General features: G+C 55.7%; 1 protein-coding gene across 1 annotated transcript in view; it reads left to right on the forward strand.

Annotated features, from left to right (window-relative positions):
• The window catches only part of LOC117888929 (hemoglobin-2-like), a 15,720-nt gene extending 10,548 nt beyond the window's left edge, over positions 1-5,172 (forward strand). Inside the window, exons 2-4 of the mRNA XM_034792723.1 lie at positions 756-876; positions 1,690-1,770; positions 2,560-5,172. Coding sequence (XP_034648614.1) covers positions 756-876; positions 1,690-1,770; positions 2,560-2,685 — 328 coding nt within the window. The 3' untranslated portion in view covers positions 2,686-5,172. The remainder of the gene's footprint in view (positions 1-755; positions 877-1,689; positions 1,771-2,559) is intronic.
• Positions 5,173-20,587: the final 15,415 nt, after the last annotated feature.

The raw sequence follows: 20,587 nt of genomic DNA on the forward strand, positions 1-20,587 counted from the left end.
CTGGATCTGGGCGGGGAGCGGCGTCTCACCTCCCCATGCTGGCTAGCGTGGAAAGGGGAGCTGCTCCCCAAAACGAGGGTGGGCTCTCCCACCAGACCCGGTTTTGAATGGTAAAGTAATCAAGCCATGGAAATGAGAGGGGTCTGAGACAGGGAGGGTAAGGGCTGGAGTCAGTCCCATAAGGGGTGCCCAACCGTGGTATGGGGTGGGGGGGATGGGAAGAAAGTTGGAGGGGTTGGAGAGGAGCCAGGGGGAGCTTTGGGGGGGCTGGGAACAGAACTGTGGGGGGCTGGGGGGAGCTGGTTAGTCAATTCATTTGCTAGATGGATATTATTACTGTCTGAAGAACAAGGCCCTGACGTCTGCAGACCAGCCCTTGTTAGCCTGTGGAACTCCCTGCCAAAGAACGTTACTGAGCCAGGTCGATGCTGGGGAAGCTAGACCTGTGCCTGGGGCTTGCTTTACAGAGGTGCTGAGCACCCACAACTCACTGTGCAGCCAGTGGCAGCTACCGAGGTTCAGAGCCTCTGGACATGAGGCCTGAGGGTTCTTCATGTTCATGCATCAAGGCATTGGTGCTGGAGGGGGTCAGGAAGGAATTTCTCCTGGCGTAAGGTGGGCTCCCCCAGCTTTGGCAGGCTAGAGGGCTGGATGTTGGCAGAGTATGGCACATCTCCCGCATACTTCTCTGACCCCTGGGGAGCGATGCAGCCACGCCCCCAATCCAATGCTTGATTCTCCCCTCCTCCCCCCAGGGTGATGTCCTTCATTGAGAAAAGCGTGGCCCGGCTGGACCAAGAGGACAAGCTGGAACAGCTGGCCTTCGAGCTCGGCAGGAGTCATTACAGATACAACGCCCCGCCCAAGTACTATGAGGTGAGCGCCCCAGGGACCCGGCGGCAGGGTAGGGGGCGGACCTTCCCATTCTGTGGGGAGTGGGGGGAGCTCCTGTGGGATCTGCTTACCCCCGTGGGTGTTTGGAACCAGGCACTGCCGTTCTGTGCAGGAGGGTATCCCAGAGTGCATTGCACCATAGTGGCAGGATGAGAGCAATTTCCCCAGCACATTCCAGTACAAAGCAATTTTCCCAGCATGCTCTGGTACAAACAGCTTTTTCCCATCATGCACTAGTATAAACAGCTTTTTTCTCAGCATGCATGAGTAGAAATATCTTTTTTCCCAGCATGCTCAGGTACAAATGCTTTCCCCCCAGCATGCACTTGTCCAAATGGCTTTTTTCCCCGGCCTGCTCCCGTAGGAACAGCTTTTCCCACAATTCACTAGGACGAACCGCTTTTCCCAGCATACTCCAGTACAAACCACTGTTCCCCCACAGTTCACCAGTTCGAACCGATTTCCCCAGCATGCACTGGTACAAACTGCTTCACTCTCCCCCCCCCCCGCCCCCTTCATGCTCCAGTACAAATGGCGTTTTCCACCGTTCACCAGGACGCACCAATTTTCCCAGTATACCCTGGTGCGAACCGATTTCCCCACAATCCACCAGTGCAAACCGCTTTTCCCAGCACATCCCAGTAGGAACCACTTCCCCCCAGCAATTTGTGAGTATGGACTGGCAATCTGTGTGGACGGCAGTGCCCAGCCATGTCCGGATCCATCTGTAGCCCGGGCAGGGAAGGGCTGGGGCTGGCGCCTCCCTCTGACCCAGCCTCGGCTCTCTGTTTCCAGTACGTGGGCATCCAGTTTATCAGCACCGTGCAGCCCATCCTCAAGGAGCGCTGGACGCCGGAAGTGGAGGAGGCCTGGCAGGTAGGGAGCAGCTCCGCGGTTGGCCCTCTCCCATGCTGCCGCTGGCAGAGGTCCCGTCCGCACCTGGGTGGGCTGGACCCCTTCATCCTGCCCTGAGCCCTTTGTGTGGGGCTCCCGCCATCAGCTGCAGCCAGAGGGGAACTAGACGCGGCCGCTTGGGGGGCTTATGGGGGGGCTTTGCCCTCCTGGTTGGCCTAGTAGTGGGTTTGGAGCCCAGTTCTCAGCAACACACAGACTCCTCTGGCAGCATCCAGGGGCCTTGATGTGGATTGAAGTGGTCCACTGATGATCCACCCCATACAGGCCTCCCCAGGGCCCACGAGGGGCGGATCGGGGGCGTGGCCGGAGCGCACTGCGCTGTGGCTATTCGCTGCCCCCCCAGGGCCCACAGGGGATGGAGTGTGACTTAGAGCAGCCCTCAGGCTGCCCTAACTGGGGACTGGGCTAGGCCCTGCACGGTGTATTCAGGGAGTGCAAAGGGGGCTGTATTGCGATACAGCTCACGCAGAGGGACTGTCCTGCCAGCCCCTGCAGCCTTGGGCTGGAGCATGCTCAATGCAGACGGAATCTTTGAGGAATTTAGTTGCCAAACTCTAACCAGTCTCTACTGAGCACATGTGAACTGAGACTCCCCCCCCAAAAAAAAGCTTCCAACTTAGCCAGATATGAGTGGATTGTCACAGGGAGGGCAAAAGGCACCTCCCTGGCCCCAGGGCGACCATGCACGAACCAGCCGCCCGGCCAGGCCTGCTTCACCCCTTGTGCATTCTCTCTCCCTTCCCCTTGCAGAGTCTGTTCAGGTACCTGACGGCCACGATGAAACGGGGGTACTATGAGGAAGAGGAGAAATCGGGCAGCATCAAATCCCCTGCCTTGAAGAAACCCGGGACTGGATCCATCCTGAACAGCATATAGGTCCAAGAGCGGGCGGCATAGCGCTTGGCTTGGCTTGCTGTGATATTCCCATAGGACCTCTCCTTCCCCCTGTGCACAAGGAACTGCCCTTGCTTGTTACTTTCACAGACTGTGATTCCCAGCTGAATCCAGTTGTGATTCCAGGGCAGAGGCTGGATTTTTGCTGCTGGTCGGAGGCCCCATCTGTGTAGCCGGGGTCCCCCCCCAGGGGTCGCCGCAGCAGGTAGAGGCAGTAAACTATCTCTGAACCCTTTCTACTTTGGGTATAGGCAGTTCTGGGTGAGCTTCCTGGAAGGGAAAAGGGGCCGAGAACAGGAGTCGGCTTTAGAGACCGGCGTGAGGGCCTTGATTTCTATATATGGACTGTTATCCGCCTGGCCCATCTAGCAGCACCGGGGAAGGGGTTAAACATCCCCCGAGTTGGCAGAGCGGCAGTGTTAAAGGTGACTCGCGAAGGGAAATGAAATTGGGGTGGGTGCCCTCTCCCCGTTTGGCTTCTTTACAATGGATCCAGACACCCTGAGAAATTAAACTCAGTCCGCCCCAGCTGCCAAATGGGAAGAACAACCATTTCTGGCAAGCTGGTAACAGTCTACTACTGCTGCCAGCTCTGGGAGTGACTCTGTTAGCTTGAGTGGTGGAGGCCCGTGCTGAGGTAGAGACAGACAGAGCGGGAGGACAAGGAGACAATCTGGGCAGGTTCAAACTTGGTTGATGACCCTGTACTGGGTGCCGGTGTAAAACTGATGCTGGAGAGGGGCACGTGGACCTCAGGGAGAAGGGGCAATAGAACAGACATAACCTTACGCTGTGGTTAAAGCACTGGCGAGGGATGCAGGAGACCAAGGGTCACTCCCCACCTCTGCTACAGCTTCCCTGTGTGACCTTTGGCAAGTTACTTCATCTTTCTAGGCCTGGGTCCGTCCCCCCCCAGTCTGTACAGTGACTTTGCCTTTGCCTGGTTAGACTGGAAGCTGTTTGGGGCAGGGGCAGTCTCCCATGGGGCCCTGATCTCAGTTTGAGGTGGCAGCACAGCAAGCTTTGACAGTAGAAACATTGACCTGGCAATCTACCCGGCAGGACTCGATGGAGAACTAGCCCTGGGGCTGGTCTAGGCACAAAAATTACACCAATTTAACTAAACCCCCCGCCCCCAAAATTCAAAGCCAACTTCGTTAAATGAGTGCAAACCCACCTTAACGATTATTTATTATTTGTATTATGGTAGCACCTACGAGCCCTAGCCAAGGACCACGCCCCCTTTGTGCCAGGTGCTGTACATATTTATTGCTATTACATGTATTACGGTAACACCTTGGCGCCCCAGTCACGGAACAGGCCCCCCACTGTGCCAGGCGCTGTACATTTTTATTGCTATTACATGTATTATGGTAACACCTTGGCGCCCCAGTCACGGAACAGGCCCCCCCACTGTGCCAGGTGCTGTACATATTTATTGCTATTACATGTATTATAGTAACACCTTGGCGCCCCAGTCACGGAACAGGCCCCCCACTCTGCCAGGCGCTACCGCTGTCAAGATTTTTGTGGGCTTGGGGGCAAAGGAGAGTTTTAAGGGGAGCTTAGAAGGCGAACGATGAAGTGGCTTGAATTCAAACTGGCTCTGAATGGTTCCGCGGCAGCGGGGGACTTCCTCTGTGTCAGGCGCTTCCCCCTCCCTTAGTGCCTTGAACATCCGTATCTCACAGTCCCTATGTGAGGGAAGGAAATGCGGGTATCCCCCATTACACAGATGGGGAAACCGAGGCCCAGATCCACAGAGGTATTTAGCTTCCTAACTTTATTTGAAATCAGCGGAAGTTAGGCGCCTAAATACCTTTGAGGGTCGGAGACATCAGGTCACACAGAGAGCCTGTGACATTTAAGCTAAGCGGCCATAAACTAGGTTGAAATCTGTATCCATCCTAAAGAAGCATTTTCACCGTCAGATTGACGCTCACGACACAGACACGCCCTTCGGCCCCATGACCCCCCCCCCACACACACACACACACTCCAAACGCAGGAATTAACTCAAGCGCAAAAAGCCAAATCCCCACCCGGCAGAATTTTCACCCCAGAAACGGAGAACGCCATGAAATCTACTAGGGACCGAGGCTATTGCTCATTTCACACGGCAGGCCCCCAAATTCCACAACGATGGGGAGCACTAGAAAACCGTAGGGCCTGGTCTACACATAGAGTTTGTCCTGGTATCACTCTATGGGTTCGGAATGTGATGTTTTGAACCGATATAGTTATACCGGTATAAACCGTAGTGTGGATGCAGTTATACTGGTATAAAGGGGTCTTAAACCAGTATTATTCTCCATCATGTTCGGAACTAGCTGTGGGAGTAAAGTGGTCACGACCGTGTTAATTGGGTTCCCTGGAACATAAGAACATAAGAATGGCCCTACTGGGTAAGACCAAAGGTCCATCTAGCCCAGTATCCTGTCTACCGACAGTGGCCAATGGCAGGTGCCCCAGAGGGAATGAACAGAACGGGGAATCATCAAGTGATCCATCCCCTGTCGCTCATTCCCAGCTTCTGGCAAACAGAGGCTAGGGACACCGTTCCTGCCCATCCTGGTTAATAACCATTGATGGACCTATCCGCCGTGAATCTATCTAGTTCTTTTTTGAACCCTGTTATAGTCTTGGCCTTCACAACATCCTCTGGCAAGGAGTTCCACAAGTTGACTGTGCGTTGTGTGAAGAAATACTTCCTTTTGTTTGTTTTAAACCTGCTGCCTATTAATTAACTTGGAGTATTGTGGGCTTACCCTCTCTCTGTTTCGCCGTCATCCCCCCCAACTCTCTTGCGATGCCATGAAATAAAGCAGCAACTTCCGCATTTGCGGGCGGACCTTTGATTTCTGCCCCTGCTGTCTGAGAGCAACTCTTGTCAGTTTCTCACGGCTGTTTCCACGGCTGGTGCTAATTCTCCTGCTTTGGGCCAGGTTCTTCCCTTCTCCCAGCGATCATCCTCGATTAACCCCACGTCCCCCCGTCAGTCCTGGCCTCTAGGCCACCGCCAAGCGAGCAATATTCAGCTTTTTGCTCTGCCACGGACACGTGGCCACGTCTCGCCTCGTCCCCTCATCCTGCGATGAACCCTGGCATGTTCTGCAGTTTCGGTGCCTCGTGCGCCCGCCTTCTAAACTTTCCCCTCCTGCTTTCTGAGCTGGTGACAAACTCCTGGAGGTTTGATTGCCGGGAAAATTGCTTTCGTTTGCAAGGCAGTAGCCGACGGAATGGTTGCTGCTAATCTTTGTTTTCTGCAGGAAGTGCCTCGATTCCCCCCCTCCGGCGCTATCTTGTGTTTTGCCCCATCCCTGGGTTTGCGAGGGAAAATACGTCCACTCAAGGGCCTGCAGGCTGGGAAGGGGTTGCTTTGCTTGATTGCATCACAACAGTGTGCGCGCGCTGGCCAAGTGGCGGGAAACTCCCTCGGCCTCTCTCCAAGGTCTTACAGGAAGGCTGTGGCCGAGCTGGAAAAGGGATGCCACACTCCCATATCCTAGGGTTAAGCCTTAACCTAACCTCTAGGGGGTGCCGGAAGTAAGGGGGGGGGAAGGGTAGAGCATGGCTCCATCCCATAAGACTCTGGGCAACCTAGTTAACCCTATCACGACCGCAAAAGGACATTTGTACTGATGTCGCTGGGTCCACGCTGGTCCACTTGAATTGGCTCGGGACGCCTTTCTGACACAGACCAGGGCTAAGGCAGACAGACGAGGGCACAGATCCAGTCTTTGTTTCCTCGGCAGGTCACCTTTCGACGCGCCCTCTGATCTGCACAGGGGCCAATTTTTTTCTATTTATTTATTTTTTGATGCTGTCTTGCGACCTGGCCTTCTTTGGGACCCAAACCGCTGCTTTCTCAACAGCTGTTGCGTGAGTCACCAAGTGGAGGGTTGGAGCTTTCAGCGGGTCAGGACAGTCCGTGCTGAGCTCCCAAATCTTCCAAAATGGGCGGCTGATTTTGAATGACTGGGTGCACGGCCCAGGACTCCTGGGTTCCATTCCCAGCTCTGGGAGGGAGTGGGATGGAGTGGTTAGAGCAGGGGGACTGGGTGTCAGGACTCCCGGGTTCCATTCCCAGCTCTGGGAGGGAGTGGGATGGAGTGGTTAGAGCAGGGGGACTGGGTGTCAGGACTCCTGGGTTCCATTCCCAGCTCTGGGAGGGAGTGGGATGGAGTGGTTAGAGCAGGGGGAGTGGGTGTCAGGACTCCTGGGTTCCATTCCCAGCTCTGGGAGGGAGTGGGATGGAGTGGTTAGAGCCGGGGGAGCTGCGGGGTGGGGCGCCTGGGTGCTATTTATGGCTCTGGGAGAGGAATGGTGTCTAGTAGTTAGAGGACAGGAACAGGGTGTCAGGACTCCTGGGTTCTCTTCCTGGCTCTGGGCAGAAGGGAGTAGTCTAGTGGTTAAAGCAGGGGAATTAAGGGCCATTGTGATTGTCACGGTTCATTGTCTGACCACAGAGAGACAGGCAACATGATCATCTAGTCTGACCTATAACACAGGCCAGACAATGGCCCCAAAACACTTCCCAGAGCAGATCTAGCAAAACATCCTGGCTTGATTTTAAACGCGCCTGGAGAATCCACCAGACTCCGGTGGGTAATTACTCTCACCGCTAACACTGGGCAGCCAGGATGCCTGGGTCCCAGGCTGGGTTGGTTAAAGCCAAGGGGAGCTGAGAGTGCTCAAGGCTTCTGAAAATCTAGCCCAGGTTGGGCACGCAAAAGGAGTGGCTGGTTTTACTAAACTGTCGGGTGGATTCTAGGCAGTCTAATTCCCTGCGTTAGCCCCGGGACTGCTGTCCTGATGATCTGGGCCTTCTTCCTATACACACCCCTCAGCTGCGTAGCGCTGCCTGTAGTGACACAACACGGTTAAATAAACCCACAGTGCAGACCTTGGTGTACGGATCATTTTTTGCTTTGAAATGAAGGTGATTTTAAAAACAAACCAACCCAATACACTCTTAAAACCAGGCTGATAGCAGGGGACTGGGGCACTGCCTGTAACCTGGCCTCCCTAGTGGGGGGAACTGGCTGGCTCGGGGGGGGGGGGATTAGGGAATGGGGCACGGGACCTTTCCCTCTAGAGGGCGCTGGCTCCAACCTGGCCCCAAGGGTGGGGGGACTGGCTGGCCTAGGGGGTTGAGGAATAGGGCATGGGGCCTTTCCCCTCTAGTGGGTGCTGGCTCCGGACTGGCTGGCTTGGGGAGTGGGACCCGGGGCCTTGCACCTCGAACCCAGCTCTAGTGGGACAGCGACCAAGAACGCGGTAGCTGCTTGACGCCCCGCGGCGTGGCTCCTGCAAACCGCCACTGCCCTGGGACTGGACGCCCCGGGCCGTGAAAGCTGCATGGTGCCCCCTGCCGGGGGGGGGGGGGGGGCAGGGGGGGGGGGGGGGATCATATTGCAGCTATTCTGTTACCTACCATGTAGTTCTCTGCCCCCCTCTAGTGACCAGACTCTGCCATAGATGCTGGCGGTGCCTCTGGCTGTACCTACCTGGAAGTCAAAGGTTCAATCCCCAGTACCGGGAATTCACCCCCAGCCCATTGTGTTGCCTGGGGATAAGCAAACATCCAACTACCACCCTCAATGACCATCGCGTGGCAAAACTGTGATTCCCCCTTGGCTTGTTCTACAGAGCGTATAGTGTGGGAAAAGTGCCCTCCGCGTGGTGGCTGGGCGTGGGGGGGTAAAAGGCAGGGTTCCCAGCCTAGCTCCTGGGTTCCCAGCCTAGCTCTGCGAGGGTGAGCTGTTGGAATGGGCTTGTGTCACCCAGGGGTGCATTGACAGGTCCTCTGCTGTGCCAATCCCCACATGATGTGAGTTGGTACAATCCCCTCACTACACCACTGTTAGCTCTGGAGGGCCCCGGTTCGGTTCCCGGTGCCACAGCATCATTAATCCAGGCTCCTTTGCAACCTCCAAGCAAAAGGCTCTCGTGCCCTCCAGCTGCAGCCACAGTTTGTTGGGCTGTTGCTTTGGGACTGGTGCCATTATTTGGTATGAGGTGATCTGCGGTAACACCTAGGAGCCTGTGGCATGGCCCAGGCCCCCATTGTGCCTGGCGCTGTACATTTTTATTGCTATAAGGTGTATTACATTAGCATCTAGGCACAGACCAGAATACCATTGTGCTAGGCGCTGTACATTTTTATTGCTACCCTGTTTCCCCGAAAATAAGACATCCTCCGAAAATAAGGCCTACTTACAGTTTTGCCTCTCGTTGTAATATAAGGCATCCCCCCGATAATAAGACCTCCCCGATAATAAGGCATCCACCGATAATAAGGCATTTTTCATTTCTGAAAAATAAGACATCCCCTGAAAATAAGACCTAGCGCATCTTTGGGAGCAAAAATTAATATAAGACACTGTCTTATTTTCGGGGAAACAGGGTATAAGGTGTATTACAGTAGCATCTAGGCTCAGACCAGGATACCATTGTGCTAGGCGCTGTACATTTTTATTGCTATTAGGTGTATTATGGTAGCCCCTAGGCGCCCCAGTCATGGCCCCGGACCCTGCTGCGCTCGGTGCTGTACAGCCGCAGAACTGAGCTGGTCCCTGCCCCAAGCAGCTGCCGGCTGCAGTGCGTTTGCCCACGACACAGAGGAATTTTTGCCTCCGTTTGGAAAACAGGGCGGGCCAGGGGGCTGGGATTCAGCCGTGAACAGCTTCTGCCAAAGCGCCGCGAGTGCGGCGGCACCTCCCGCCGGGGAGCCAAGTCTGCCGTGGCTGCTTCGCTTGGCCTCTCGTGGCGCGGTAACCTGTCTGGTGAAGCGGCGGCAGGATGGCAGCGGGAGAAGCTCGCCCGCCGACAGACCGGCCAGGCCTGCACGTAGGTCGATGTAGCTTACGGTGCTCAGGGGTATCAGAGGGGTAGCTGTGTTAGTCTGTATCCACAAAAACAATGAGGAGTCCGGTGGCACCTTAAAGACGAACAGATTTATTTGGGCGTAAGCTTTCATGGGTAAAAACCTCCCTTCTTCAGATGCATGGAGGCATAAATATATATTGGCACATGAAGAGAAGGGAGTTACCTTACAAATATATATATATATATAAGAAGATGGAGCTCGGCTGTTCTCAGTGGTGGCAGATGACAGAACAAGGAGCAATGGTCTCAAGTTGCAGTGGGGGAGGTCTAGGTTGGATATTAGGAAACACTATTTCACTAGGAGGGTGGTGAAGCACTGGAATGGGTTCCCTAGGGAGGTGGTGGAATCTCCATCCTTAGAGGTTTTTAAGGCCAGGCTTGACAAAGCTCTGGCTGGGATGATTTAGTTGGGGTTGGTCCTGCTTTGAGCAGGGGGTTGGACTAGATACCTCCTGAGGTCCCTTCCAACCCGGATATTCTATGATTCTATTCTATGAATATCTATAATTTTCACTCCATGCATCTGAAGAAGTGGGTTTTTTAACCCACGAAAGCTTATGCCCAAATACATCTGTTTCTCTTTAAGGTGCCACCGGACACCTTCTTATTGTTGCTCAGGGGTGTGGATTATTCAGTGCCATACGTTACACCGAAGTAAGCTCTAGTGGAGACGGGGCCTTAGTGTCTGGCTGTAAACCCTGCGCCTGGGTCTCCTGAGCGGCCACCTGCCCTGTCAAACGGCTCCCAGCCGTGCTCACCCATCCGTGAGCTGCTGACTTGGGGCTGCGTCCACCCTGCAAAAGGACGGGGTTTGGACCCGAGTCTCCGAAGGCCCCCGGTGGGTCCTCGGAGGACCCTGGCGATCCCAGTCAAGCTGATCTGTGTGTGGATGGGGGGAGCTTGGGCTCAAACCTGAGGCACAATGCAGTGTAGACATACATGGCGCTGGTTTGTGCCACACCCCCTGTGAAGGGGGCCTGATCTCAGCTGGGATGGCTAGCTGCTACCGTAATACACCTAATAGATGGTAGCGCTAAAACCATATCAAGACTTGCTGAGCCTCAAGAAGAAGAACAGGAGTACTTGTGGCACCTTAGAGACTAACAAATTTATTAGAGCATAAGCTTTCGTGGACTACAGCCCACTTCTTCGGAAACCTGAGCCTCAAGGTTTCTAAGCAGGGAAGGAGTCTGCTACCAGCCAGCGGGAGGGGGGAAAGGGGGGGTTGACCATGGCTCCTGCCCTCCCCTGAACAGCAGCCCTGGAACCAAGACCGAGGAGGGAGCCGTGCGTGTCTAGGGGCTGGTGGGAGCTTTATGACACTGCAATGTACAGAGGGAGAGGGAAAAATATCTGGGCAGCAGGTGAGCCCTGAGCAAGGAGCGGTGGGGCCGGGCATCAGGACTCCTGGGTTCTACGCCTGCCTCTGGGGAGGGCGGCGTGGCTGAGTAGTGGGAGCTGGGTGTCAGGACTCCTAGGGGAAGAGTGTTTCATGGGCGGTTGGAATTTGGGAGCCAGGACTCCTGGGTTTCTTTCCCAGCTGTGCCATTGCCTTTCTGGACAAGTCTCTCCCTCCCTTTCCGTGCCTCAGTTTCCCCACAGGGAGCGTGACACCTTGCCTAGGAACCGATGGTGCCAAGCGGACTAATTTCTCCGGTTCGGCAAGCTACAGGCCCTCTCCCCTCCCCCGGGGGAAGCGGAACCACAGTCCCTGGAATGCAGCCGCTCCTCCATCCGGCCTCCCGCACGCCTCCTTGGACTTTGTAGGACGGGCTGTGCACTCTGGCAGCCCTTCCTGTACACGCTCAGCGGGACGGGTCGTCGGCTGGGCGAGCCTCGGCCTCTCCTTGCCCCTGGCGCTGAGCGGGAGGGGCATGTGAAGGCGTGCCCCTCTCCCCCCCGCCAGCTTAGCTCCAAGACGCTGCTCTGCCCCGCGGACCGGAGAGCGGGAGGAAGAAGCAGACCCAAGGCGGAGCAGGGAACCGTGTGCATGTCCCAGGGGGACGGTGTAAGTGCTTTTCACTCGCCTATGCCCACGCCCCAGCCACTAGACCAGCCCTTCGTGCTCCAGCCCTGGAGCGCTTCCCACCTGCCCAGCAGGGCCCGTTCCACTGAGTTGTCCTGTCTAACACCTGTGGGCAAGGGACCTCCCTGGCTGTGTAGCCCCTTGGGCTGATCCACTGGGGATTTCATAGCCTGGGACCTGGGGGATGGGGGGAGACTCAGCCTTTTATTTAGCGCAAGCTTCAGTCCCTGTTGCCTTGCAGCAACACCGAAAGAAAAGGGGATTTTAAGGGCGTCTGGCTGAGGGCACCTGTGAATGCTAGACAGCCCTGCTTTGCAGGCCTTTCCCTTCCCATGCAGGCAGGGGTAGCCGGGGGAAGGAGCCGATCAAAGCCTGGTGGATTTGCCGTTCCCCTCCCCGCTCCATGGATGGGAGGCGTGGTCAGGTCACCAAACAGCTGTGGAAGAAGGGATTTTCTCCCACCGCCTGTGAAGGCCGGGGGTTGAGCCTGTTCTCGCCCTTGCTTGGCTGTCCATTGGCGTGAGCCTGTCTCAGGTAGGTACCTATTGGCTCCAGCGTGGCCAGAGCTGATTAACAATGCTCTCTTTGCGTTTCTCTAGCACTTTTTGTCTCTGTGCTTTGCAAACTAGGCACAGAAGATTCACTGCATCCAGCACTGAGATGCAGCCACCTCTGGGTTGGGGCGCAGCAGGGATTCCCCCACCCGGTGCTGAGATGCAGCCACTTCTGGGGCGCAGCGCAGATACTGCTAGTACAAGGATCATGCATGAAATGTAGCTGCCTCTGAGGTGAGGTTCAACTGTTTGTCCAGGGGTCACTCTTCCCACACTGATATGCAGCCGCCTCTGGGGAAGAGCAGGGCAGGTGTTTATACAGGGATTACGCCCCAATCACTGAAATGCAACCAACTCTGGAGTGGGGCACAGCAGCTGTTTATATAGGAATCACTCGCCCAGCACTGAAATGCAGCCACGTCTGGAGTAGGGTGCGGCAGCTTTTTATAAAGGCCTCCTCTGCCTAGTGCTGAGATGCAGCCATCTCTGGGGTGGAGCGCAGGAGCTGTTAATACAGGGATCCCACACCCAGTGGTAAGACACAGCTAGCCCTGCAGAGGGCTGCAGGCAGACAGCAGACGGGGAAGAGAAAGTAGGCCAGAGCACAGGTTGGGAGAAGGGACCGTTATTATGAGGCAAAGCACCTTGTGTCACTTGACTCAGCACCACTGGACTTGCGTGGGGTGAATCTGGCTTCCAGTGACGCCCCGGTGCCCCAGGCAGTGTGTGCCTAGAACAGTGGTTCCCAAACTTTAACACCCTGCGAACCCCTTTCACTAAAACGTCAAGTCTCGCGAACCCCCTCCTAAAAATGAAGATTTCCAGGGATTTTCTTCTTTATCTGAGTATAAATGATAAAAGCCGTGATCTTGGACGTATCACGTTTGTTTTGATGACATGCTTATTACACACTATTTGTTATGAATTATCATTTAGCGTGACAGTATTTTTATGACATGACGAAAACGGCAACACTCTTCCAAGCTCTCACTTTCGTAGCTTGGGTCACTTTGAATAAGCCTGTTTTTAGGCCAGGCTCCTAGTTTCATCAAGGAGGATCAGATGTGAAACAGCTGGAAGGGACTTAAGAAGCCAACTCAGAGAGTTCCTCCTACACAAATATTCAGGTCTTGAGCGGTCCAGGCAAACGACGCATGTTACAACAAAGCTTAAACTCGCTCTTCATCATCATCATTTTAAAAACAATCCTAGCTGCCTATTTTAAAAACAGCAAAAAACTATCCACCTCCCTTTCCATTTCTTGTCGTGAAGTTTAAATCTCCTCGGTGTGATAGGAATGCTTGCTTTAATCCGTATTGTGGGGGAGGGATAGCTCGGTGGTTTGCACATTGCCCTGCTGAATCCAGTGTTGTGAGCTCAATCCTTGAGGGAGCCATTTAGGGACCAGGGGCAAAAATCTGTCAGGGACAGGACTTGATCCTGCTGTGAAGTCAGGGGACTGGACTCAACTTAATGACCTTTCAAGGTCCCTTCCAGGCCTATGAGATAGGTATTTACTCCCACACACGTATCAACGTGCTTAGCTCTTGGAAGTCCGGGGGCTCTGGGCTGCTGTCCCTAGGGACAGTTCTGTCCACCATTAGGGAATTTTTTCCCAAGAACCCCCTGTAACATTTCACAAACCCCAGTTTGGGAACCACTGGCTTAGAGGGAGGAGCCTGGCCGTAGGGGGCAGGTTCGCAGGGCCTACTGTGACCTGAGGAACGACATGGCTTTGTTCATTGTTTGCTTTCCTACGGCACACTCCTCCGGCTCCTTTCACCCATGGCTCCATCTGTGAACAGTTATTGACCGAGCTCCACAACCCCCACCCCTGCCGGCACCGTGACACAGGTGGAACAGAACCCAGGAGTCCTGCCTGCCGGTGTCCCACCCACCGTTAGATCACACCATTCAGTGAGTTGTAAGGGGTTTGGGATGGGGGATTAGCTAGAAAGAGGCGGGTGTCTGAGGATGGAGTGGACAGAAATAGAAAAAGCCAGAGCGGGTGGGCGGGGGTGTAGATGGATGGATGGATAGATAGGTGTGCATGAGGGTAGATGGGTAGATAGAGAGGTGGGGAAATGGATGGAAAGAGGGGGTCTATGGGGGGTAGATGGATAGAGGGGTGTGTGAGGTGCATGAATACATAGAGGGGGTGTATAGTGATGGCTGCATAGAGATAGAAATAGGGGTACGTATGGGGATGGAAGAGTAGATAGGTGCATCTAGGGATAGATGCGTAGCTAGAGGGGTGTCTACAGGGATAGACAGAGAGGTGTAGGGATGGATGGATAGATACAGAGGTGTGTATGGGGATGGATGGAGTGGTGTGTATAGGGTTGGATTGGATAGCCACAGGTGTGTATAGGCATGGATGGATGGAGCGGTGAGTATGGGGATGGATGGATAGACACAGCAGTGTGTATGGGGATGGAGGGAGGGAGCGGTGTATGGGGATGGATGGATAGACACAGCAGTGTGTATGGGGATGGAGGGAGGAAGCGGTGTATGGGGATGGATGGATAGACACACCAGTGTGTATGGGGATGGAGGGAGGGTGTGTATGGGGACCGAGATGCCAGCAGCTTTATAATTAGCCAGTGTCTCGACGTAATCATGTTAGGATGTTCCAACCTCTGCAATCCCCACTAATGCCTGCGCTGGCCAGTCGCCCCCTCCTTCTCCTCTCCTCCCCCGCTCCTGTTTACATTTCGTTAGGGAGCGCCACAGAAACATAATGAACCCAGCAGAGAGTTATGCCGACTCCAGGCTGCCCTGCCAGACCCTGCTCCCCCGCGGGCCCCAGCCTGGCTCTGGTCTCGGACTGAAGGCTGAGAGCCCATCTGCCCTCTGGCTGACCCCTTCTCGAATGAAGAAGGTGCATTGACGGACGCTGAAGACGCTGGCAATGCCCTCGGGCACCTTCTCTTGTCCCTCGGAGCCCGGCAGCCGGCAGGGGATGACTCTGGCGCGGGGCTCTGGGGGAAGGAGTCGGTGAGACCCTGAGGCAGGCTGGTCTAGTGGTTAAGGTGTCGCTCTTGCATTCGACAGGCCATGGGGCCCATGCAGCCATGTAGACATGGGGCGTGATTGCTGGTTGACAGAAATCAGAGAATCCAGGAGGTGTCGGGCTGGATGGGGCCTCGAGAGGTCGGCCAGCCCAGCCCCCTGTGCTGAGGCAGGGCCGAGGAAACCTAGACCACCCTTGACAAGTGTTTGTCCACCCTGCTCTTTAACACCTCCAGTGACGGGTCCCCACAATCTCCCTTGGACGCTTCACTCCCCGGAGAGTTAGAAAGTTTGTCCTAATATCTCACCTCAATCTCCCTGGCTGTGGATTAAGCCCGTGGCTCCTTGTCCAACCTCCAGCGGCCGTAGAGAACAATTAATCCCCGTCCTCGTTAGAACAGCCCTTAACGTATATGAAGACACTTAGCAGGTCCCTGCTCAGCCTCCTTTTCTCAAGACTAAACATGCCCAGTTTTTTATAACCCTCCTAGGTCAGGTTTTCTAACCTTCAGTCATGGAGATGGATGGATGGATGGATGGAGAGAGAGGAAGGTATAGAGATGGATGAGTAGAGGTGGGGATGGAGGGATGGAGAGAGAGGTATGTATGTGGATGGATGAATGGATGGATGCCATATATAGAGATAGATGGATGGATGGGTGGGTGTGTATGGGGAGGGATGGGTGGATAGATAGATTACACAGAAGGTGTGCATGGAGACAGACGGTGTGTATGGGGATAGATCTGTAGCTAGATGTGTAGGGGGGTAGATAGATAGATAGAGGAGTGTGTATGAGGACAGATAGATTAGATAGATAGAGGGTGTGTGTAGGGATAGATAGATAGATAGATAGATAGATAGATAGATAGATAGATAGATAGATAGATAGATAGATAGATAGATAGATGTGTTTGTGGATAGAAGGAGGGGGGGGTGTATAAGGATAAAGAGAAACCAATGGATGGATGGATGGATGGATGGATGGATAGAGAGTGGTGTGTACTGATAGAGATAGGTGGGGATGGGGATGGATGGATGCAGGAGTGGCGAGGGATAGAGGGGTGGCGAGGGATAGAGGGATGGGGAGGGATGGATGCAGGGGTGGGGATGGATGCAGGGGTGCGGAGGGATAGAGGGGTGGGGAGAGATGGGGAGGGATGGATGCAGGGGTGGGGATGTATAAAGGGGTGGGGAGGGACAGAGGGATGGGGAGGGATGAAGGGGTGGCGAGGGACAGAGGGATGGCGAGGGATGGATGAAAGGGTGGCGAGGGATGGGGAGGGATAGAGGGGTGGGGAGGGACAGAGGGATGGGGAGGGATGAAGGGGCGGCGAGGGATGGGGAGGGACAGGAGGTGGGGAGGGATGAAGGGGTGGGGAGGGATGGGGAGGGACAGAGGGACGGGGAGGGATGGAGAGGGACAGAGGGGTCTCTGGCAGAGTTGTGACATTGTCCCACAGTGACTCTTGTCGATGGGAATTCCACCGCTGACCCCCGCCCCACCCCTTCTAGCAGGGTCTGTCTCCTTGTCGTTTCACCCTGGGCTCTGACAGCCGTAAGGTCCCTAGTGCTGATGGAAGCACACTGGGGGAAGGGGGGAGGGTCCACACGGTCCCTGGGACAACCAGGCCATGCCCCCATCACTAGCTTTGCAGAGGACCCCAGGACCTCGCCCGGCTCTCGAGGGCTCTCCGGCTGCAGCTGCATCTCGGACTCTGAAGGCTCTGGAGTGGTGGATGTGAACATGGCCCTTAGCGGGCCAGGCTGCCTCCCGGCATGAGGGGCCTCCACGCACTCCTCTTGGTCTCTTTGCTGACGTGCTTCTCGGTGCGCGGGAGACGGGTCTGTGGAAAGGAGGCCATCAGGGTCCTGCAGAACGTCACCAAGTTGCTGGTGAGTGGTGCGGGGGGGATACGAGAAGGGATGGAGCTCTCCCCCCCCCCCCCCCCACCAGAGAGGTGGGGCCCGGGTAGCCTCTAGGGCCCGCCATGGGCGTCTGCAGTCTTGGAGCCGTTCCTAACAGGCAGATGCCGCTATCCCCTCCCGCCAGCTCCTCGCTCAGTAGAGAGAGGGAAGCGAGTGAAGTGTCCCACACATCCTGGATGCAGCAGAGACACGTCGGCAGCCGGGGGCAAGGTACCACATTGCTGCCTGGGGCTGTACCCACCCCCATGGCATCGCGTCAGCATGGCACCTCACCCTCCATGGCACTCCTCTGCCCCCAAATCCCTCCTCCCAGAGCTGAGAATAGAACCCAGGCGTCCCGGCTCCCAGCCCCCCGGCTCTAACCACTAGACCCCGCTCCCCTCCCAGAACTGGGGATAGACCCCAGGATTCCTGGCTCCCAGCCCCCTGCTCTCAGTTTTAGTACACCTGCTTTCCCAGGTTTGGCGCGAGCTCTCCTTTCAACCTTGGACGCGTCACAGCCCTTCTCTGTGCCTCAGTTTCCCCATCTGTAAAACAGGGATCATGATCCCGCCCTGCCATTGGCTGGGTGGTGGCTTACCAGGCTCATTTAATCGCGGCCTGTAAAAGGCCCTGAGACTCTGAAATGTTAGGGGACCGAGAAGTGCAAAGTGTTGGACAGATTCCTCTGTACAGGGCGCAGTCTCAGTTAGACGGATCTGTATAATGGGCCCACGATCGCTCAGAAGAGATTTAAACAGGAGGCTGGGGGAGCCGGCTTGTCTACAGGGGGAAATTGACCGGAACAGCTATTGTGGAATCGGAGCGGCTGAATGGGGGAATCTATTCCGGAATAGCAACTGTGCTTTCAAATCTACTTCCCCCTGCTGCCTTTCGCTGGGCCTGTCCCCTAACCCGTGGTGCTGCTCTCTTCTAGGGAGACGCCACCGACGGGACGCTCTACACCCCGGAAGATATCACAGTATGTACCCTCTGCCTTCCAGGCTCCAGCGGACCCCTTGAAACCGTCCTTGCGCTGGGTCCAACCCAGCCCGGGGTAGCGTTGTTGAAGTGGGTGAATTTCCGGCAGTAAGTGTGGCTGGGTGGTATGGGGAATGCCATTCATGGGTTCCGACGCAGGCCCCAGGTCGCGGTGCAATGGGATATGGGGCCTTTCCGCTCGAGGGCCCTGATTCTGATCTGTCCCATCACAGCAGGGACTCGATGGCTTGACAGTGGCAGCATTGGTCACTCCCGCTACCACCTTGCACCAGCTGAGGCTCTTGGGTGGTTTTATAAAGCGTGGGGTGGGTTGGATTAGGGGGGCACCCAGAGGCCCCGCTGTGCCAGGTGCACACATAGACTAAGAGGAGGGACGACCCAGGGGCTCCGGCCCTTGCCCAGGATTCAGGAAACCTGGGTTCAATTTCCAGCTCTGAGGAAAGTCATTTACCTGCCTTGTGCCTCAGTTTCCCCACCTATAAAATGGGGATAATAGTGGCACTGTTCAGGGGAACTGCACCTGTATTCCCAGTCCACCAAGGGCACCCGCTTCAAGCTCTTCAGCCATCACCTCTCTTGGCCAGAGACCTGTATCTCTCTCCCTCCTGACGGGTTCTTCCACGCGCAGTTCCCTGCTTACACTGTGAGGTCCCCAGCAAGACGGACTCTGCTTTTCCCTCAGAGGCTAGGAACAGTGTAACTGTCGATAGGTTAAAGGCACAGGCACCACCCAGCTTTAATAAGCAAGTCCATTTACTCTTCAGGCGGAAGCATCCCAGAGAAAACATTGAAACAATCAAAGTCCCCACGTGCGTGCGTGCTAACGAGCTTAGCAGAGATCCCCCAGCTCCAACAAGCGCTCTGGCCCCAGGCTCAGCCCTTCACACCCCACCGAGGGGTTTTACAAGTTCGTAACCCCCTCGGTTCAGAACAAACTCCCTGTAGATCCGTCACGTGAGTTCCTCCTTTATATATAGGTTGGGCGTCTGAGCTGGTCCGGGCGTCACAGGTGATCAGCAGACAACCGTCCCCTCCCACAGGGAAAAAGAACAGGAGTACTTGTGGCACTCAAAAGGCTGAATTCTTGCATAACCGGAGAGGGTACATCTCGCATAGGAAATCTAGGGATTTCCTGGGGAACTCGCTCATTTTTTGAGGGGCTCGGTTACTACGGGCACGTAAATGCCCTAGATGGATACAGTCCCTGCCCCCAAAGAGCTTGTGGTCTACACAGACAAAGGGTTGGAGGGGGAAACTGAGGCACGGACTTGCCCAAGGTCACGCAGCAGGCCAGTGACAGAGCTGGGAATAGAACCCAGGTGTCCGAGTCCAGAATTGTAGCCAGGGAAGGTTAGTGGCTTCACAGGAAGAGATGGTGATCCAGACCCAGCTGATCAGATTTTGGGGTGCCAGCTGGAGGACGGTTTGAGGTGGCAAGGCCCACAGCTCCCGGCTCGCGCTAGAGCTTTGGACCTAGCAGGGTTCGGACATTTAAGGAAGTTGATGGGACGGGGGTCCGGTGCTGCTGCGTTGTCCCCGCTCTCCCGGGGCGGGGGTCAATGGGAAGGGCCCTCTGGGCCCCCGAAACTGATCCATCTCCCCTCCCCCTCCCGCGTTCTGCTGCTGCCCCAGCAGGTGTGCATGGCGGAGAACCTGAACTGCTTCCACACCGAGCTGCGGGTGATCCAGTGGGAGCACAGGGAGCACACGGAGAGCCTCTCCTTGCTGATCAGGCATCTGAGCCAACTGGAGAAGCTCAGGACCTGCAAGACGGACCGGCAATGCCACCCCTGCGAGGGTCACCGGGAGCAGCCCAAGCCTCAATTCCTGAGCAAGCTCTTGGAGCAGCTGCAGTGGGACTGCTGGGTTCAGGGGAGCAACATGCATTCCTGTCCCTCCTGGCCCGGGTGAGAGCAGCCACGCTGCCCACTGGCTGCTGGGCCCCGGAGGGATCTGAGTGGTAGCCCTGCCTGTTTCCAGCGTAACGCCTCTGGTGCAGGTGAGGGACTGCAGCATTCGCCCGTGCGTCGGGGCAGTACTGGGGCTGCAAGGAGCGGGGCGGGGACTCAGTCGGGGGCGCTCTCCCCTGGCAGTCAGGGCTGACCCCAGGGCGGTGTTAGGGGGTGCCGTGTTGCAGGGAGCAGGGGGGCCAGTAGGGGGCGCTCTGCCCTGCCAGTCAGTCTGACCCCAATGCCCCAGTGCGGCATTAGGGAGTGCTATGTTGCAGGGAACAGGCGGGTCAGTAGGGGGCGCTCTGCCCTGTGTTGCAGGGAACAGGCGGGTCAGTAGGGGGCGCTCTGGAGCACTGCTTATCCGTGTTATATCAGGTCGCGTTATATCGGGGTAGAGGTGCATATTGTCTGAAAAATCCCTAGGATTTATCTCAGGCCAGAGGGTCATTTCCCTGGAAAAGCTGAAGGAAATTGGTCAAGCTATTTTGAGTTCTAGGCTAGTAAAGGGGAAGAAAAGGATCTGAGCCGGGGTCAACCAGAC

Source organism: Trachemys scripta, chromosome 16 (genome assembly GCF_013100865.1).
Source record: "Trachemys scripta elegans isolate TJP31775 chromosome 16, CAS_Tse_1.0, whole genome shotgun sequence".
NCBI lineage: Eukaryota > Metazoa > Chordata > Testudines > Emydidae > Trachemys > Trachemys scripta.